Source organism: Haliotis rubra, unplaced genomic scaffold (assembly GCF_003918875.1).
Source record: "Haliotis rubra isolate DU_JTF1 unplaced genomic scaffold, ASM391887v1 Scf519, whole genome shotgun sequence".
NCBI lineage: Eukaryota > Metazoa > Mollusca > Gastropoda > Lepetellida > Haliotidae > Haliotis > Haliotis rubra.
Genome location: NW_025767212.1, coordinates 291,903 through 309,904, shown reverse-complemented (window position 1 = coordinate 309,904; position 18,002 = coordinate 291,903). Strand labels below are relative to the sequence as shown.

The 18,002-nt window shown below is 40.6% G+C and overlaps 1 protein-coding gene across 1 annotated transcript in view; it reads right to left on the bottom strand.

Annotated features, from left to right (window-relative positions):
- Positions 1–1,913: 1,913 nt before the first annotated feature.
- Positions 1,914–18,002, bottom strand: part of LOC124292463 (centrosomal protein of 164 kDa-like) — a 54,195-nt gene continuing 38,106 nt past the window's right edge. The window contains 8 exon segments of the mRNA XM_046729552.1: positions 1,914–7,651; positions 7,841–9,001; positions 11,074–11,241; positions 11,488–11,560; positions 14,093–14,181; positions 14,645–14,729; positions 16,822–17,028; positions 17,569–17,707. Of these exon segments, the coding sequence (XP_046585508.1) occupies positions 8,842–9,001; positions 11,074–11,241; positions 11,488–11,560; positions 14,093–14,181; positions 14,645–14,729; positions 16,822–17,028; positions 17,569–17,707 (921 nt within the window). The 3' untranslated portion in view covers positions 1,914–7,651; positions 7,841–8,841.

The window sequence follows — 18,002 nt, the reverse complement described above, 5'->3', positions numbered from 1 at the left end:
GATGATTTACAGACCGCTGCCATATAGCTGGAATATTGCTGAGTGCGGCGTTAAACAACAAAAACAGAACATACCGCCGTCATACAGTCGGAAAATTGCTGCAAAAATAGATAAACAAAAACACTAAAGGGAACATGGCGTTCTTCAATGTAGCTCTGTAAACGATCGAGAAACGGTCTCCACTCGTGTACTCCATGTATGGAACCCTGCGCTAACTTACATCTTATAGATTTGTGCCTGAAGCGTTCAGCAAAATGATGGATACATCAGTTGTATTACTGCATACCTTTCAAAAGACAATTTTATAATCTCGATAGCCGCCGGATTATTGATACTTCGCCAAGTGCTAAAGCGACAGTCTCGAGATTAAGTATGTGCAATCAATTACCATTCAAAGGTTTGGAGAGAGTGGGAGAGTGTTTTACGCCATTTCAACAATATGTAAGGTACATCAACACGGGCTGTTAATCATCTACACTAGGCAAACCAATAAATATAAACACACAATCACATATCTATATTAACAAATATAGCTAAACATGGCACAATTTTTAAAAATACGTGTCATAAGAATAATATTATTAATGATAGATATGCATGGAAATACTGACAGTGTCTCCGGGGACTGTGTCTCATATCCTCCTCGCCCAGTGACTGTGTGAGCCAGGTGTTGGATAAACTGTGGACCCGGTCTAGTCTAATATCGATGTTGAGGATATCACAGATCTTCAGTATCGATTTCAGTCAGGTGTGACAGGTGCCTTGTATGTTGGGGAGGTATATTATTTATCATAAGCACAAACTGTGTGAATAGATATTATTTGATCAGTGATCGCGTGAATGGATTTTGTGTGACAATACAGTTGTCACATTTACAGAAACAAAACCACTTCCTGTTTGTCAACTGCTCTTGGCGTTGAATATCTAGCTAGATTGTCCAATGAAAAAGTGAGTGAGTGTGGTTTTATGCCGCTTTTAGCAATAATCCAGCAATATCGCAGCAGGGACACCAGAAACGGACCTCACGCATTGCATCCATGTGGGGAATAGAACACGTCTTCCGTGTGACGAACGAACGCTTTAAACACTAGTCTACCTCACCACCAAACCCCACCCCAACATTTTGACCACCTGATTCTCACGAGAAGCATGGGAAGCCGAGAAGCTATTGATACACTGGAATGCACACAGAGGGATCTAGGGCTCAAATTAGAGAGACAATTTGAAAGGTCATCCATCCACCCTTAGTTTAGTTTTACGCCCCTGTTAGCAATATTCCAGCAACATCAGGGTGATTGACAGCACAAATGGGCTTCACACATTGAATCCAATGAGCGAACACTTTAACCAGTAGGCTACCCCACCACCCTTTTGTTCAAAAGATAATCTGAGATCAGGAGAGATACATGAGAACCAATTGAGCTTAAGTAAACCCAATCACAGACTGAAGACCCATGGAAAAAACACACTGTTGAGATGCATTCCTTGACTCATTTCAAACACATTTTGAGATTACTTGCCCTGTAACAAGCACTTTTATCCTACTATGCAGTTTTTATACATGAAGATACGTTAGAATTGGTCTTCAGTAACCCATGTTTGTCGTAGGAGGCTTGGTTGTCACAGTATCCCATTTGCTCAAAGATGCTCACGCTGTTGATGACTGGATTGTCTGGTCCAGACTTGATTATTTACAGACCTCCGCCATACAGCTGGAAAAGTGCTCAGTGAGGTGTTAAACAACAAACCAACCAACCTGTTAGCTAATCTGACCGATTGATGGGGCCCAGGAGAGGAACATAGTCTTAAACATTATATATGTGTTCAGGAATACAGTCCCATACTCAAAATAAAGACACACCTGATACACCTTGTTCACACTAAGATGATACATACACAACAGACACACTTGGTAATCGTATTTTCTTTATTCAGACAAAAGTCTTAAAATATACAATACAGTCTGTGTTGGATGTTAGTATACAGCAAGGCAGGGTAATATGTGTAACTAAAACAACACTTCATGTCGCTGCAGTACTACAGCACACACCATTCTGTTTCTAGCTTCCACTAATTTGTATGATATAAATTTCGGGCAGTATTCATAAAACTTCGGAGACTTCTAACGTAGCTTTTCGTATACCAAAAGTTAATCATAGATCGAATACCAGAAAGGACTTCTAGCAAATTAAGAATTTTCTTATGTATTCAGTATTGTAGAACCTGCCACACCATAGCTGCATCAGCTGAGTTTCACACCAAAAAGTAATTCTCAGGTGGCAACCATTGTCCAAACTAAAGTGTTACTGTAGAGTTTCACTTTGCTCACAAACAAAAGTTTCTCTTAGAGTTAATATAGCTATTACCGGTAACTAAGAATTTTATAAGAGAGTTAACTGTATTTTTAAGAAATTCAAAGAATGTTTATGGATACTGCCCCTGATGAATAGTGATTACTCTCATAAATTATTATTTGCTTCTAAAATGTACTTTATTTAAAAAATCAGTATAGAATGTAAAATCCTAAATAAAATATCAATAACTGTCAGTTACAGCTGTGATGAATATATTGATGTTACTGGTGAGAGTAATACAGTTTGTGTTTGGACGGATATCTGTAAAATACATATACAAGGACACCATCAGTAGGGGCTGAGAGAGGGTGAGTTTATTTCTACACTTTTATCAGGGCAGGGACACCAGAAATGGGCTTCACACACTGCAACCATGTGGTGAATCGCTCGGGTCTTCAGCATGATGAGCGAACTCTTTAGCCATTATTCCACCCAACCACTCCTTCGGCTCTATGTAAACAGACTACACCAACATGGGATTTCACTCTGTGATAAAGTCATTCTCAGCATCATTTTGGCTGTGTGTGTTACACAGAGGGACATCACAACAATGTTTACATAAGGTTCCAGGGACAAAGATACTATAGTTAAGAGTTCTTACTTAATGAATTCAACCTGCTATAATGCAAAATCAAGAAAGTCAGGTACAAGCATGTATATATTTTCATAATTTGATATTATGCATATGATAAAATAACAGGTCTTAGTATTGTTTTAACACTTGGTGGATGGACATTCCAGCACAGAATTGTCGATAAACCGATTTGTTTATATATCCACTATTAAATATGGACTTAACGATATTTGACATTGGTTTTACATGACACTATAACTTTGTGATATGATCTTGTTCACATTGGCTTTATTCAAATCTTCAGTTTGGATATTAGTTACAATTCACTATGAAATGACATATAACTGTTTCTAATTCAATTCTACAACCTTATGATTTATCTTATTGATATGACAAAACTGAGAAATGCAATGTCATTTTCATTTAGGCATTTTGATATGAAACAACTTACCATATCAACATCTACTTTATTCTTTATCTCAAACCTTCATCAACTGACAACTAAAGAAACAAAATTCTTGGAGTTTTGAGCTGTCAAAAAATCGCCTGCTTAAAAGATTGTTGCAAATATTTTGAAATGTAAACCATGTCCACACTCCTACTTTAACCCCACAATCTTCAATAGTGCCCATGAAACCACATTCAGGGCCCCTGTCACTGAAATCAGGGCCCTGTGGAGAGGATCTTGAACACTTTGTACCTAGTGTGTAAGAACCAGACATCTATAAAAATGTTACTACAAACTACAGCAACCATGTATAATATCAAGGCACACAGACAGATGAGGTGACAAATGTATCATGAAAAGTGAGTTCCCAACAGTCAGCTGGACATACACCTGCTGCAGGTTCGTTCAAAAATGACCACAAAAAGAGACTTCCCTAACTGTAACATTTCCCGATTTCATAAAGGCATATGTGCACACAAACAAGACATGCTTTGGTAACAGCTTCTATATCTTAGTGTGGCCAGTACACTTATACCGGATACCTGTCAGCCATATTTGTTTGATGCAGAAAAATGCCCTCGCATGCATTTGTATATTTAATAATAAAAACATAAAATTAAACATCAAAGCAAATCATTAAGATAAAACATCAGACATTAACATAACATATTACTCGAAAAAAAAGCAAGATACGATTATGTTGTGCATCATCATCAAAATTTACTCAAAAACAGAAATTCCTTTATAGTGTGCATCACCATGGAAAATAACCCGAAAAACAGATATTCCATTATGAAATCCGAAATTATTCCCAAAAGGAATTCCATTATACTGTGCATCATCATCGAAAATCACACCCCAAAATAAATTCCATTATGGTACGTTTCATCATCGAAATTAACTCGAAAAAGAAATTCCATTATGATGTGCAGCAACCTGATCAGTTACATGCAACGAAAACAATTACAGTAGAAAACATGTAGATCTACTGTGTGGTGAATGAAAATACCATGTACTTACGAAAGCGTATTTTAAAAAAGCAAACACACAAGCCCCTTGTTAGTGACATCTGAACAATAAACAAACCATAACTAGGGAAAGAGCTTGTGCGGATCCATTACCAACATGGCCCGAAGGTATCCAGTACACAGCAAACTAGCCTTGTCATCTTGTACAACCATGCATTTGTACTTGCATATCAAATACACTTAATTCACTCGAAAAAGAAAAATAAATCAGGGTTTTCACAGTTCATTTTGATCATTTCCCAAACCGAAAAGCACATATTTTCCGAGTTATTCCTGCACAAACTTCAAGTCAAAATGTTGGATGAATCTCTAAATATGTGGTTATATATGGGTCGGAGAAAGTGGATTCCTCGATGATATCATACATGTAGCACTTGAAGAGATTACACAGACAACATGACACATCACATATAGGACACTGTAATGCTGGTCGTGTATTGTTATCACAGAGAGCTCTACTACACCACTCCCCACACTGCGACACTTCCCTGTGTGGAGCAGAAAGTTTTCAGTCAGGGATTAAATACACATGACTTTGTCAAGTCTGTTTGGTAATTAATAGTTCAATATTTCTTTCAATCGGAGATAAACTTATAAAACATGATTTGCACATAATCCTAACCAAATATGAAGTCTAATGCAATCTCCAGTGGTCTCCCTTGTAAGAGTAATGCTTGTGACACTAGAAGATAAAACCTGTGAGTACTCGAGATAACAGGCACAATACCCTAGTGTTAAAGGTGTGACATAATTAACCCAAACAGAATTGGACAAGTCTGGTGCCATATCTACCTCTAAAGGATTCACTTCTATAACATCAGTTCCAGTACTGTTACCATCAAATATAGAAACATCTGAAATAGTCATGAGATGAGCCATTATGATATATTTGACTGAACTAAAAAACTTATTTATTCAACAGCAAACGGATGTTAACTGACACAACACTGTAGATATTTGGTCATACTGACAAATATTGACCCAGTTAACAAACAAAAGATGTTGGGAGATCCGTTGAACAGTTGAAAAATATTTGTGGCTTACATTATTTCAGTTTAACCATTTTCTTACTCCACTGATTCAGTGTAAAGAGAGATCACTTAAGGAATCAGAAACTAACTTCCTTTCTTCATGTAACTATGGCATTGTGAATGAAATGTTGAACTAAGTAATACAACCTGCAGAGACTGAATACTCTAAACTGTCGTGATATTCATTTTAAGAAAGATTCAAAGATCTATTTCAACTAAAAATTACTAATATTCTAATTAATGGCCAATATTAGCCAATACAATGCCTCCTTACATCTGTTATTGAGCACCTGTATGACTAAAGGTTAGAGTTGAGAAGGTCGGAGGGTAAGGGTCGTTATGAGGTGAAGGTTATATACACTATTCAATGTACTGCACACTATGTCATGACCCTGAATATTTGACACATTGCATCTTCCAGTGATACACAACGGGCCACAAAGAAAACAATCAATAGATGGTGTTTTACAATGAAAAAGGTTACGCATACCAGGCTACAGACAGATGACGACGATAATATTCTGCTACAGACAGATGACGATGACATTCATGCCATTACTTATATATTTGCTGGACTACAGAATGGTCTGCCAGGCAGGTGTTGGATGAGGAAATAAATAAATGACATTAATCTCAATCATGGAACTTTCAAACTGTAAGTGTGTGAAATGCTGGCATTTCTTGGAAGACATAGGGAGTTAATTTCAGCATGGTGTTATAGCCATCTATCAAGGAAAGGGCAGAGCGGAAAATCTAGTTTGCACAGAAGGAGCTCCGACTGATTGATCTGGCCGAATATAAATGTCAAATTGGGCATCATATCAGTGTTGCGGATGATATTTAAATTATTCTCAGAATATATTTGCCAAAGAAAGAGAGGAATTTTGAATAAATGTTTCTCAATTTCAAATTATGGTCACCATATCCATGATGCAACAATGTAAAACTAATGGCATTATGATGAAGTACATTCTACAGACATTATGTACGTTGTATCAAAAGTCGAAGATGAACATGACACTTAATGCTCATATTGAGCTGTGTTCTAGGTGAATATATGATAACATGTCATGCACTGACTATATACAATCATACAACTAACTACATTCATGTACAATCATGCACATTGTAATAACTGCTAACTGATAACATATCCAATCATTCACCACGTAATACGTTTGCACATACAATCATACACTATGCACTGAATACATGCACAATGTACCAAGTATATAAAACCGTGCAATGTGTAGTGTGTATATACAATCATGCACTATGAAATAAGTGTATACACAATGTATTGATGCATGCAAAATCATGCAGTCCTATAAGGGGTAATATACAAAATGCATTAAGTATGTCTGCATTGTTTTTATGTATTTACAATCGATTACAATGCACTGCCTTCATGTATATACAATCTATATACAATCATATATCACTGCCTGGTATTAAAATGACCACATGCATATAAGCATGCATTTCATAAAATATCTATGTACATTGTAGTCAGTCAATAAAATGTCTAATTTTTTAAAGATATATTTACACACCACAAAATATATTGCATAGGCAAGTAGTCTCATTGCTGTTAAAAATACAAATGCTCTCTGGGTAAGATCGTCACGATCAAGCCCTGACTGTTTTTATCTTCATAAAATAGTCATCTGCTGGCATAGCAAAACTAAACACTCATGTACATAAAAAAAGACTGGACGGTTGAGGAACAAGTTTGAAGATGGCACTTGTCTTAGTAATACATGCATTGTGATGCAGGGTATTTCATATACAATGTCGGAGCAATCAAAATATTTGTAGCTATATCAGACACATCCAAGACACGGGGCATGTTCTGTCTGGTCAAACACTGAGATGATTTCTTTTCTCATGTCAGTGAACATCACTGTAGAAGTACTATGTCTGAGTTGGGTTTAATCTGGTGGTATTTCAGTTTTTTTCCAGCTTGTCAACTTAATGTGTGAAGAACCATCGACATTCACAACTTCTTCACATCAAGCATGTCATGTGGAGAAACTAAGGACCATTAAGGGGTATAATCTTTGATTTGGACCATGAGTAGAGGATCCTAGCACATATAGGGGAAGCAACTCTTCACAGCAAATAGGGACCTCGCTAGCTATTCTCGTAACGTTCGAAGCCCTACGAATTTCTTAAGCCCATTCTTAACACATTGGCTTTGATCAGAGTTAAGAATTCTTAGGGCTACGACTGACTGACTGACTGACTGACTGACTGAGTTTGGTTTTACGCCGCTTTTAGCAATATTCCAGCAACATCACGGCGGGGGACACCAGAAATGGGCTTCACACATTGTGCCCATGTGGAGATTCGAACCCGGGTCTTCGGCGTGATGAGCCAACGCTTTAACCATTAGGCTACCCCACCGCCCCCTTAGGGCTACGAACGTTTCGAGAATAAGGACCCGACAACCAGTGGACCACCAGTGCACCCTCTTGACAACAACATTCAGAAGTAGAATATAGCCAGAAACCTCAACAAACAGATTTCTCACACAACTACAATATTTTCCCCAAATTCACTCATTTGTCTGGCTAGTCTATCACAATGTATCATTTCATATGAAAATTGGTTAAAGGTTACAGGGTTACAGTATTAAGTACAAAACTGAAACTGGTCATGCTTGACCACTGTCCACCATCTTCTGAAGTTGGTTATAACACAGCTGCCACTGTGCAGGTGCTCTTGCATGGTTATCTGTGACCGTTAAGTACATCACAGGAATTAGTTCACAAACACCTGGAGTGGAGGAAGCAGTGGACAACAAAAGAGTTTGGCAGTGAGACAGTGCAGGTGCTTGTGTGCATCTTTGGTAACAACTTCCTGAAAACATCAAACAGCAGGTTGTTCAGTTGTTTTGGAGTCAGACTACTTAACCACCTTATGAGTTCAAAATAGAATTTATGATATCCAGTGTTTTCACTGTATCTTTTGGAGTAATCTTCATGTTTGACAGTCAAAAGATAGATAAAAGACACTAAGTTGTTAACACATTGAGACATATATTCCAGTCCTGTTTCCAATCAACAGTTATGGACAGTCTCATTTGATGCCTAGTATCTGAGTCAATGTTGATTCACATATCTCTTAGCGAGTGAGTTTGGTTTTACGCCACTTTTAGCAATATGCCAGCAATATTGCAGAGGGGGACACCAGCAATGGGATTCACACATTGTACCCATGTGGGGAATTGAAACCGGGTTTTCGGCATGACGAGCGAATGCTTTTAACCACTAGGCTACTCCACCGCCCTCTTAGAAATATGATGCTACACAGCTTCTTGAACACTTTGTCCATTGGAGTGTCTTGAACACTGTTTCCTATCATGTTTTTCTCCTCTACAGCATTCTAGAATGAGGAATCAGAATCACAGATGGTATTGTCGGACAACTATGTCATTGTTGTCATCCAGCTCAAGACGGATGGCCCCTCCCCCCCTGTGAGAGGCTTGGTGAGTGGGACGGGCTGGGGTGGAGGAGAGAGGCTCATTATAAAACCTCTGGTCAGAGCCGCCACCTAAACTAGTGCTGTCGTAATGTTAAGGTAAACGTGCAAACAAAACACAACGTGCAAAATGGAAAATTTGTCAACACAAAAGAACATTTAATATTACCTGCACGACTTAATACTACAAATCAAAATTTGAAAATGTATCTCTTCCATTACATGTAGATGTTTACATTACTTTCTCTAGTAGTTTCTTGTATCACTCAGAAGAGTTGAAGATAGATTTGTTGTACATAGAAACTGTCCATTTCACATATCCAGGCAAGGCTCAGTATTACCTGGGTCAATTGTACCCAGGAGTCATGTGACAGCTATGGGGTGGACAGCTGTACCCAGGAGTCATGTGACAGCCATGGGGTTGACAGCTGTACATGGGGTGGACAGCTGTACCCAGGAGTCATGTGACAGCCAGAGGGTGGACAACTGTACCCAGGAGTCATGTGACAGACATGGGGTGCACAGCTGTACCCAGGAATCATGTGACAGCCATGGGGTTGACAGCTGTACATGGGGTTGACAGATGTACCCAGGAATCATGTGACAGCCATGGGGTTAACAACTGTACCCAGGAATCATGTGACAGCCATGGAGTGGACAGCTGTACCCAGGAATCATGTGACAGCCATGGGGTGGACAGCTGTACCCAGGAATCATGTGACAGCCATGGGGTGGACAGCTGTACCCAGGAAACTGTACCCAGGAGTCATGTGACAGCCAGCCATGGGGTGGACAGCTGTACCCAGGAGTCATGTGACAGCCATGGGGTGGACAGCTGTACCCAAGAGTCATGTGACAGCCTGGGGGTGGACAACTGTACCCAGGAGTCATGTGACAGCCAGGGGTGGACAACTGTACCCAGGAGTCATGTGACAGCCAAGGGGTGGACAGCTGTACCCAGGAGTCATGTGACAGCCAGGGGGTGGACAACTGTACCCAGGAGTCATGTGACAGCCAGGGGGTGGATAACTGTACCCAGGAGTCATGTGACAGCCATGACAGCTGTACCCAGGAGTCATGTGAGAGCCATGGGGTGGACAGCTGTACCCAGGAGTCATGTGACAGCCAGGGGGTTGACAACTGTACCCAGTCATGGGATGCACAGTTCTTCCCTGGATTCCAAATGATTCATGTTTCAGGAAGTATGAGTGACATACATCCGTGCCTGTTTATCAGTGAGGGTCACGCAGTTACAGGAGATATTGTCTCGGTGCAAAACAAGTTGATAATAGTTGGAACACAAACACAAAACAAAGTCTGATTAATTTGTACACATCTTTGGAAGTGTATACATACAAATAAATTATTTGAATTTCAACACAATCCAAATGAATTAATCAACATGGACCAAAACTTTGTTAACTCACTCCCCATTAGAACAATAGATAACTTGGGATCCCAATGACAGCATTCCCCTCAACTGAAACACTATAATCTGATATACTTTTGAACATACATGGTTCTACTGTCTGTAAAATACTCAAATTCTTCAAAAGAACAAATTGGAAAGTAAAATAAATTCCTAGAACCAGCATCTATTCTCAGTGTGAGCAGCAGTGAGAAGCAGAAGGCAAAAAGGCATGAAACTTCAACTACCCACGTATACGCAACTTATAGTCACTGTGAAAGAATGAGCTGATTACATGAACCAAAAGAACATCACTCTCTCCTCCTTGTCATCTTAAACACTATGGGAAAAGGAATTACCATAGTCGCCATATTAAGCACCCTGTTATGATGAAAGTTTGTATTTTCTTGTGTATGTTACAGATATTTTCAAAAACAAAAGCATAGAAATACATACATATACCAAGTAACTATTACAAAAAACTGCTAATTCCCTGAAAATAACTTTAGATTGTTCATGGTTTTAATTACAGCCCCTTTCTCAATCATCAAAGCACCTGTAAAGCTTATCATGGCGAATACGGTAATTAGCAGGATCACAAGTTGGAACTTACTAAACTTTTATTACGTCAGCATATTTCCACACATACACACTGATGAAATGGGGTGAAGCTCTTCTACCCTAAATCTTCTACTGATAATGTGGTGCTGTACCAGGGCAGCTCAAGCCACATGTACTGAAGGATACATCGACCCTGCATCGGACCCGGAGGTCCGGAATTTGGAAGCCCCGAAGCTGATGTCCTGTTGGAAGCGCTGTAGCCAAAGCTTGTGTTCTGCCAGTCTGTCCGATGTGGACACGCCAGGCTGCTGGTGGGTCTCCAGCAGACTCAGGCGGTACTGTCGCAGCTGTTCCCTGTAACCATGGCAATGAGCAGTGAGAGAACCAATCAATGAACTGATAGTAAGTACCTACTGAATACAGCATTTTAAGAAACTCAGAAAACATAAGGTGGTGAAAGGAACATTAACTAACATAGTTTGTAATAGAGAAATAGGAATTTTGGCTTAGTTGTAACATATAGACAATGTGAGTGAGTTAAGGACAGTTTGCACCTTCATAACCTATATCAACACCAGTAAGGCCTAGCAGACTACCCACCTGACTGGAGGATGACCAATGCCCACTGATCCTGTGGTTAAATTTGAAGCACTGGTCAAAGGTGGTCTCCTGTCTGAAATAAAAAGAAACCGTTCAACATACAGCTAGAAATCCCTGTAAAGTCATTTTTTTCTCTAAGGTTCAATAATGATTATTTATAGCAGTATATTTGAGGTCCTGTCATACTTGCTCTTACTATAATCAGTTAATGCTGCTATAATCTGTTCATGAAACAATAACATCTATTCCATCAGCAAATCTATTCCATCAGTATCTATCTACAATACTGACTGGACCTTAGAGAAACCTGTATCTACATGACTCCTGTAGATACAGATCCAATCAGCACTGTTTGTACAAGTCTCTTTGGTCCAATAAGGATTGTTGATACAAGTCTCTTTGGTCCAGTCAGCAATGTTGATAAAGTCTTTTTGGTCCAATCAGAATTGTTGATACAAGGCAGTAAGGTTCAATCAGCACTGTTGATACATGCCTCAACAAGACCAAACTGTATTGTTCATACAAGTCTGCATAGACCAATCAGTATTGTTGACATAGGTCTCTCAAGGGCCAATTAGGACTGTTGATACAGGTCTCTATAAGGTTCCAATCAGCATGGTTGATACAAGAGTCTGTAAGGTCCAATCAGAAATGTTGATACAAGCCTAACCACCACTGTTGACATAGGGCTATGACTCACTTTATCCCATCCAAGCTGTATTGAAGCCAACAAGACCATGTTTGGATGACTGACTAACTCTTTGATTGTTTTCTTTTCAGGATGCAAGGATATAGAACTGCTTGATCCCAACATGAAGGTCCTCACTAATTCTTTGATCTTTACAGATAGCATCACAGGAGTCACCTGTCACTGTGTCCCCACTGAAGCAACTGGCTTCTCTCTGTAGTATATAGAGGTGGAGGAAGACCTGATGGAGCATCACCAGTCTCACCACCATCTCACTGCAGTCACATCTATCTCTTGCAGAGGCTATTACTTTATATTCCCTCACAAATGGAATCTGATACAGCAGCCAGACAGCTGAGGAACTTGTTGCTGGCTCATGACAAGGCTGTGTTTCAGATCTATGCACTGGGTAAGTCTCACATCAGTTATTATTGACCACAGTCAGCCATAGTATAAGAGTGTCAATCACAGCCTGGATAAGGAATAGGCCAGACACACAAGCATTCATGCCTGTTAGTTAGGGAGCTGGGTTTAATGTCACTTTGAACAATCTTTATACCATGACATTTCAGCCTGTGTGCTATTTCCAATGCCTTGCAAAACACTGAGGCATGAGCCAAAGACTACAATGAACAAAATCACTACTAAGGGATGCAACCCTGTTGCTACTTGCAGTGGCCTAGATGACAAGTCAGAAACACTCAATATAATAATTACTTATGTTCTACTTCATAATTGCTGAACTGCCTTTTCAATGTATTGAATTTCTCAATCCAGATTTAGAGGTTCTTAGCCTCATGAAGAAGATGACAAAGCAAGTGGAGGATGGTCACATTATCCATGGCATCAAGCTGGCCCAGAGGAGATGTGTTGTGGAGGGAGTGAAGGAGATGTTTAACCACTACCGACATAACAAGTGGAGAGAGGTTCAAGCCTGTATCAGCACCTTCACCGAGGATGGGCTGCAGCACTACACAGAGGACCTGGATAGTGACAGCAGGACAGGGGACCAGTACATCACCAGTGACAGCCTTCAAGAAGACCAGCTCATCTGGGTTGAGGAACATCAGCTGAGAGGTGACATGTTGGAACATGGGTATCAGAGGGACATGGAGGACCAGCAGATGCTGAGTCTGGAGAGATGGGGAACTGAACAGGAAGTATGGAGTCAACCTCAGGGTCCAGACCATCTCCTTCAGCATCACCAGCAGAGTCATGACCTTCAACTTCAGCATCAACACCAAGAACAGGAACATCGCCTTCAGCATCAACACCAAGAACAGGAACATCACCTTCAGCATCCACACCAAGAACAGGAACATCACCTTCTGCATCAACACCAAAGTCAGGAACATCAACTGCAGAATCAAGGTCAGACTGGTCTGCTTTACTGGAACAATCCAACACATGCAAGGATAGAGGAAGACATGGAAAACTCCATCAGCAGTGACAACGAATCCTCCATGGACCTCAGTTATGGGGATGACTTCAGTGAACAGGAGGAAGATGATGGCACCATCTACTGCCATGGCAGCTACCACCAGTACATGGTAACAATCACTCGAGGTCTGTGTCTTGAAAACTGTGAGCTACACAGATGTGCTTGAAGACATGTATCTGTTGTAATGAGTTACATCAATGCTCTTGACAAACTGTATCTACCAAGAAAGACAGCTGTGTTCATGAATACTGTGATAACTTCATGTCCGAGTTGTGATACAATGCTTTGAATGGAATCATTATCGATGACAACAAAAAATTGTGCTATGACCATGTGCTTATTTCTGATATATTTATGTTCAGTTTGTGCTAAGTAATAAAGCATTTGTAACCTATGTTTGGTCAATGCTGTCTTTACGATCTGACATCATGGCAAACCCATGCCTGCTGTTACGACACACAACCTGATTCCCCTACCTCCAAAGTACTTCCTCCACTTCCTCTCTAGCGATGCCTCTGCTGTGTGGGCCAAGTTGGAGTAATCCACTCTGTGAAGGGGAGAGTGGCTGTTGATGGCCAAATATCTCACTTTAATATGTATGTTATGATATACAAATCTGTATCACTCAAGGTAACTGTTAAGGGGTTACATTTTCTGCTCAGTCAGCTTTGGTGAGACAATGGATCAAGTAACATCGTGAAGAAACAGTAAAACAATGTAAATTGAAAATCGTTTTTAAGATATTAGAATAATATCCCACATTGAGTTGATTACAGAGCATATTTTCAGTCATGTAACAGTCAGTGGAAAACCACAGAAATCTTCAGTGCTGATTCTTCCACTGTACTTTAAATGACATTTAAACCTATGATGAAACTACATAATATCTCGGAAGGTAATCTTTGTTTGTCACTTAATATAGGCATTAAACTTGATCAGATTCTAAAGAAAGGGATTACAACAGCAGGATATAAGGTCACACTTCCGTGTCATGTCAAGCCTACCAGCAAAACACTAGCAGTACTTACACGTATCTGTTGTCCGTGGCCCAGGAGGAGTAGGGGGTGCTGGGGGCATGGGGGACATAGATGGGGAACTGTGGGTTGTTGGAGGCTGCAACAAAACAGACAGTTATACACAAGGTAATCAGGAGGTACTGTATATGCCTGTGTATGTGCTCAGCTTTTGTCATTTCACGGGGTCCTGAGAGCCTGTATGTCTGTATTTAATACACGTTTATATTTTTGATCCTGTTGATGTTGTTCATGTTTGAAAAGAATATTTTGAAGGCAGGCATTTCTTTCTTCAGAGCATGAGTTTACTGTAACTCTGACCTCAGTACATCAGTTTACTGTAACTCTGACCTCAGTACATCAATTTACTGTAACTCTGACCTCAGTACATCAATTTACTGTAACTCTGACCTCAGTACATCAACTTACTGTAACTCTGACCTCAGTACATCAGTTTACTGTAACTCAGACCTCAGTACATCAGTTTACTGTAACTCTGACCTCAGTACATCAGTTTACCGTAACTCTGACCTCAGTACATCAGTTTACTGTAACTCTGATCTCAGTACATCAGTTTACCGTAACTCTGACCTCAGTACATCTGTTTACTGTAACTCTGACCTCAGTACATCAGTTTACTGTAACTCTGACCTCAGTACATCAGTTTACTGTAACTGACCTCAGTACATCAGTTTACTGTAACTCTGACCTCAGTACATCAGTTTACTGTAACTCTGACCTCAGTACATCAGTTTACTGTAACTCTGACCTCAGTACATTTGTTTACTGTAACTCTGACCTCAGTACATCAGACCTTACATCGTAACTCTGACCTCAGTACATCACCTTACTGTAACTCTGACCTCAGTACATCACCTTACTGTAACTCTGACCTCAGTACATCAGTTTACTGTAACTCTGACCTCAGTACATTTGTTTACTGTAACTTTGACCTGAGTACATCAGTTTACCGTAACTCTGACCTCAGTACATCTGACTACTGTAACTCAGACCTCAGTACATCAGTTTACTGTAACTCTGACCTCAGTACATCAGTTTACCGTAACTCTGACCTCAGTACAGCTGTTTACTGTAACTGACCTCAGTACATTAGTTTACTGTAACTGACCTCAGTACACCAGTTTACTGTAACTGACCTCAGTACATCAGTTTACTGTAACTCTGAGCTCAGTACAGCTGTTTACTGTAGCTCTGAGCTCAGTACATCAGTTTACTGTAACTCTGACCTCAGGACATCAGTTTACTGTAACTGACCTCAGTACATTAGTTTACTGTAACTGACCTCAGTACATCAGTTTACTGTAACTGACCTCAGTACATCAGTTTACTGTAACTCTGACCTCAGTACAGCTGTTTACTGTAACTTTGACCTCAGTACATCACCTTACTGTAACTGACCTCAGTACATCAGTGTACTGTAACTCTGACCTCAGTACATCAGTTTACTGTAATGACCTCAGTACATTAGTTTACTGTAACTGACCTCAGTACATCAGTTTACTGTAACTCTGACCTCAGTACATCAGTGTACTGTAACTCTGACCTCAGTACATCAGTTTACCGTAACTCTGACCTCAGTACATCAGTTTACTGTAACTCACCTCAGTACATTAGTTTACTGTAACTCTGACCTCAGTACATTTGTTTACCGTAACTCTGACCTCAGTACATCAGTTTACTGTAACTCTGACCTCAGTACATGAGCTTATGATTGAATAGTGTAGCAACCTACCAACTACAGTGATGTTCAAAGCACCCACAAAGCTTGGGAAGGAGCTGCCTTGGGGTGGCTTAGGGCTGGTTTGTAGAATAGTGTGGGGTAGTAGATGCCAGCAGTGGGTGATGGCTCTAGGATGGTTTGTAGAATAGTGTGGGGTATTAGCTGCCAGCACTGGGTGATGGCTTGAGGGTGGTTTGTAGAATAGTGTGGGGTAGTAGCTGCCAGCAGTGGGTGATGGCTCTAGGATGGTTTGTAGAATAGTGTGGGGTAGTAGATGCCAGCAGTGGGTGATGGCTTGAGGGTGGTTTGTAGAATAGTGTGGGGTAGTAGCTGCCAGCAGTGGGTGATGGCTTGAGGGTGGTTTGTAGAATAGTGTGGGGTAGTAGCTGCCAGCAGTGGGTGATGGCTTGAGGGTGGTTTGTATAGAGTAGAGTAAAGCATGGCCACCTACCTGAGGAATGGGTGCTACCACCTGCAGGAGGTGGCTGGTTGTTACTAGTGCTGATAATGCCAAGCACCCGAGACAGCTCGCTGTTGATCTTGTACAGAGACTGGGCTAGAGGGTTACCACTGGGGCTCGGTGCTGACTCGTTGTGGACAGAGGAGGAAGACCCTGGGGCTGGGGGAGTTTGATGCTGCAGATGCTGTTTGGTTAATCCTGAAGAGCAAGTCCTCCATTTATAAGTAAATCATATACTAGTATTGATAGTCACTTCACTTCAAACATAAGACAGCTATTTAGGATTTTCATCCTGCTGCTGTGTATTACTACAAATATATATATGCATCATAGAATGATCTGAGTGGGTAGTGGATATGGCATACCACTGCTTTGAGCAACATCATTTGGAAAATAGTCCAAACCCTCTGCATGTCTTCACTCACAGACAACTGACTGACTGACTGAGTTTGGTTTTACGCCGCTCTTAGCAATATTCCAGCAACATCACGGCCGGGGGCACCAGAAATGGGCTTTACACATTGTACCCATGTGGGGATTCGAACCCGGGTCTTCGGCGTGACGAGCCAACGCTTTAACCACTAGGCTACCCCACCGCCCCTCACAGACAACTGAGAGAAGCTGTCCACCTCCACAGACATGAATCAATAGAGCTCAAGGCTATTTCTTCAAATCCACCTTGAATGAACACATAAAGCAATAGTAACCCCACCCATGTATAGTGTGAAAACATCTTACCCTGAATGAAGTTGTCGAGGTTATAGTCGGTGCTGCTGATGCCGCTGCTCTCGTCGTCATCGCTGATGTCGAGGGATGGAAGACTCATGGGTTTGTAGCGATGTTCAAAGGGAGTGTACTCTGTCTCACTGTCACTCACCTTGAAGACATGGTAGAGGCTGGTGTTACTCAACAAGCACTCAACATGACAACCCCTCTACCATCCAATCCCAGTAGACAACACAACCATCTATCACCCCCAACCTGTATCTCCAATGCTGAACACCAAAATCTCTTACCTCACCCCCTAACGCCAGTGGTCTACACCAACATCAATAAATTATCCTCACATCAAATGACCACTTTTTCATCAATGTTGATTCTTAAAATGTGAGAGACATTTCATGAAGTACACCCTTTTAATGAATGATGTATATAACAAAATAATGTCAAAT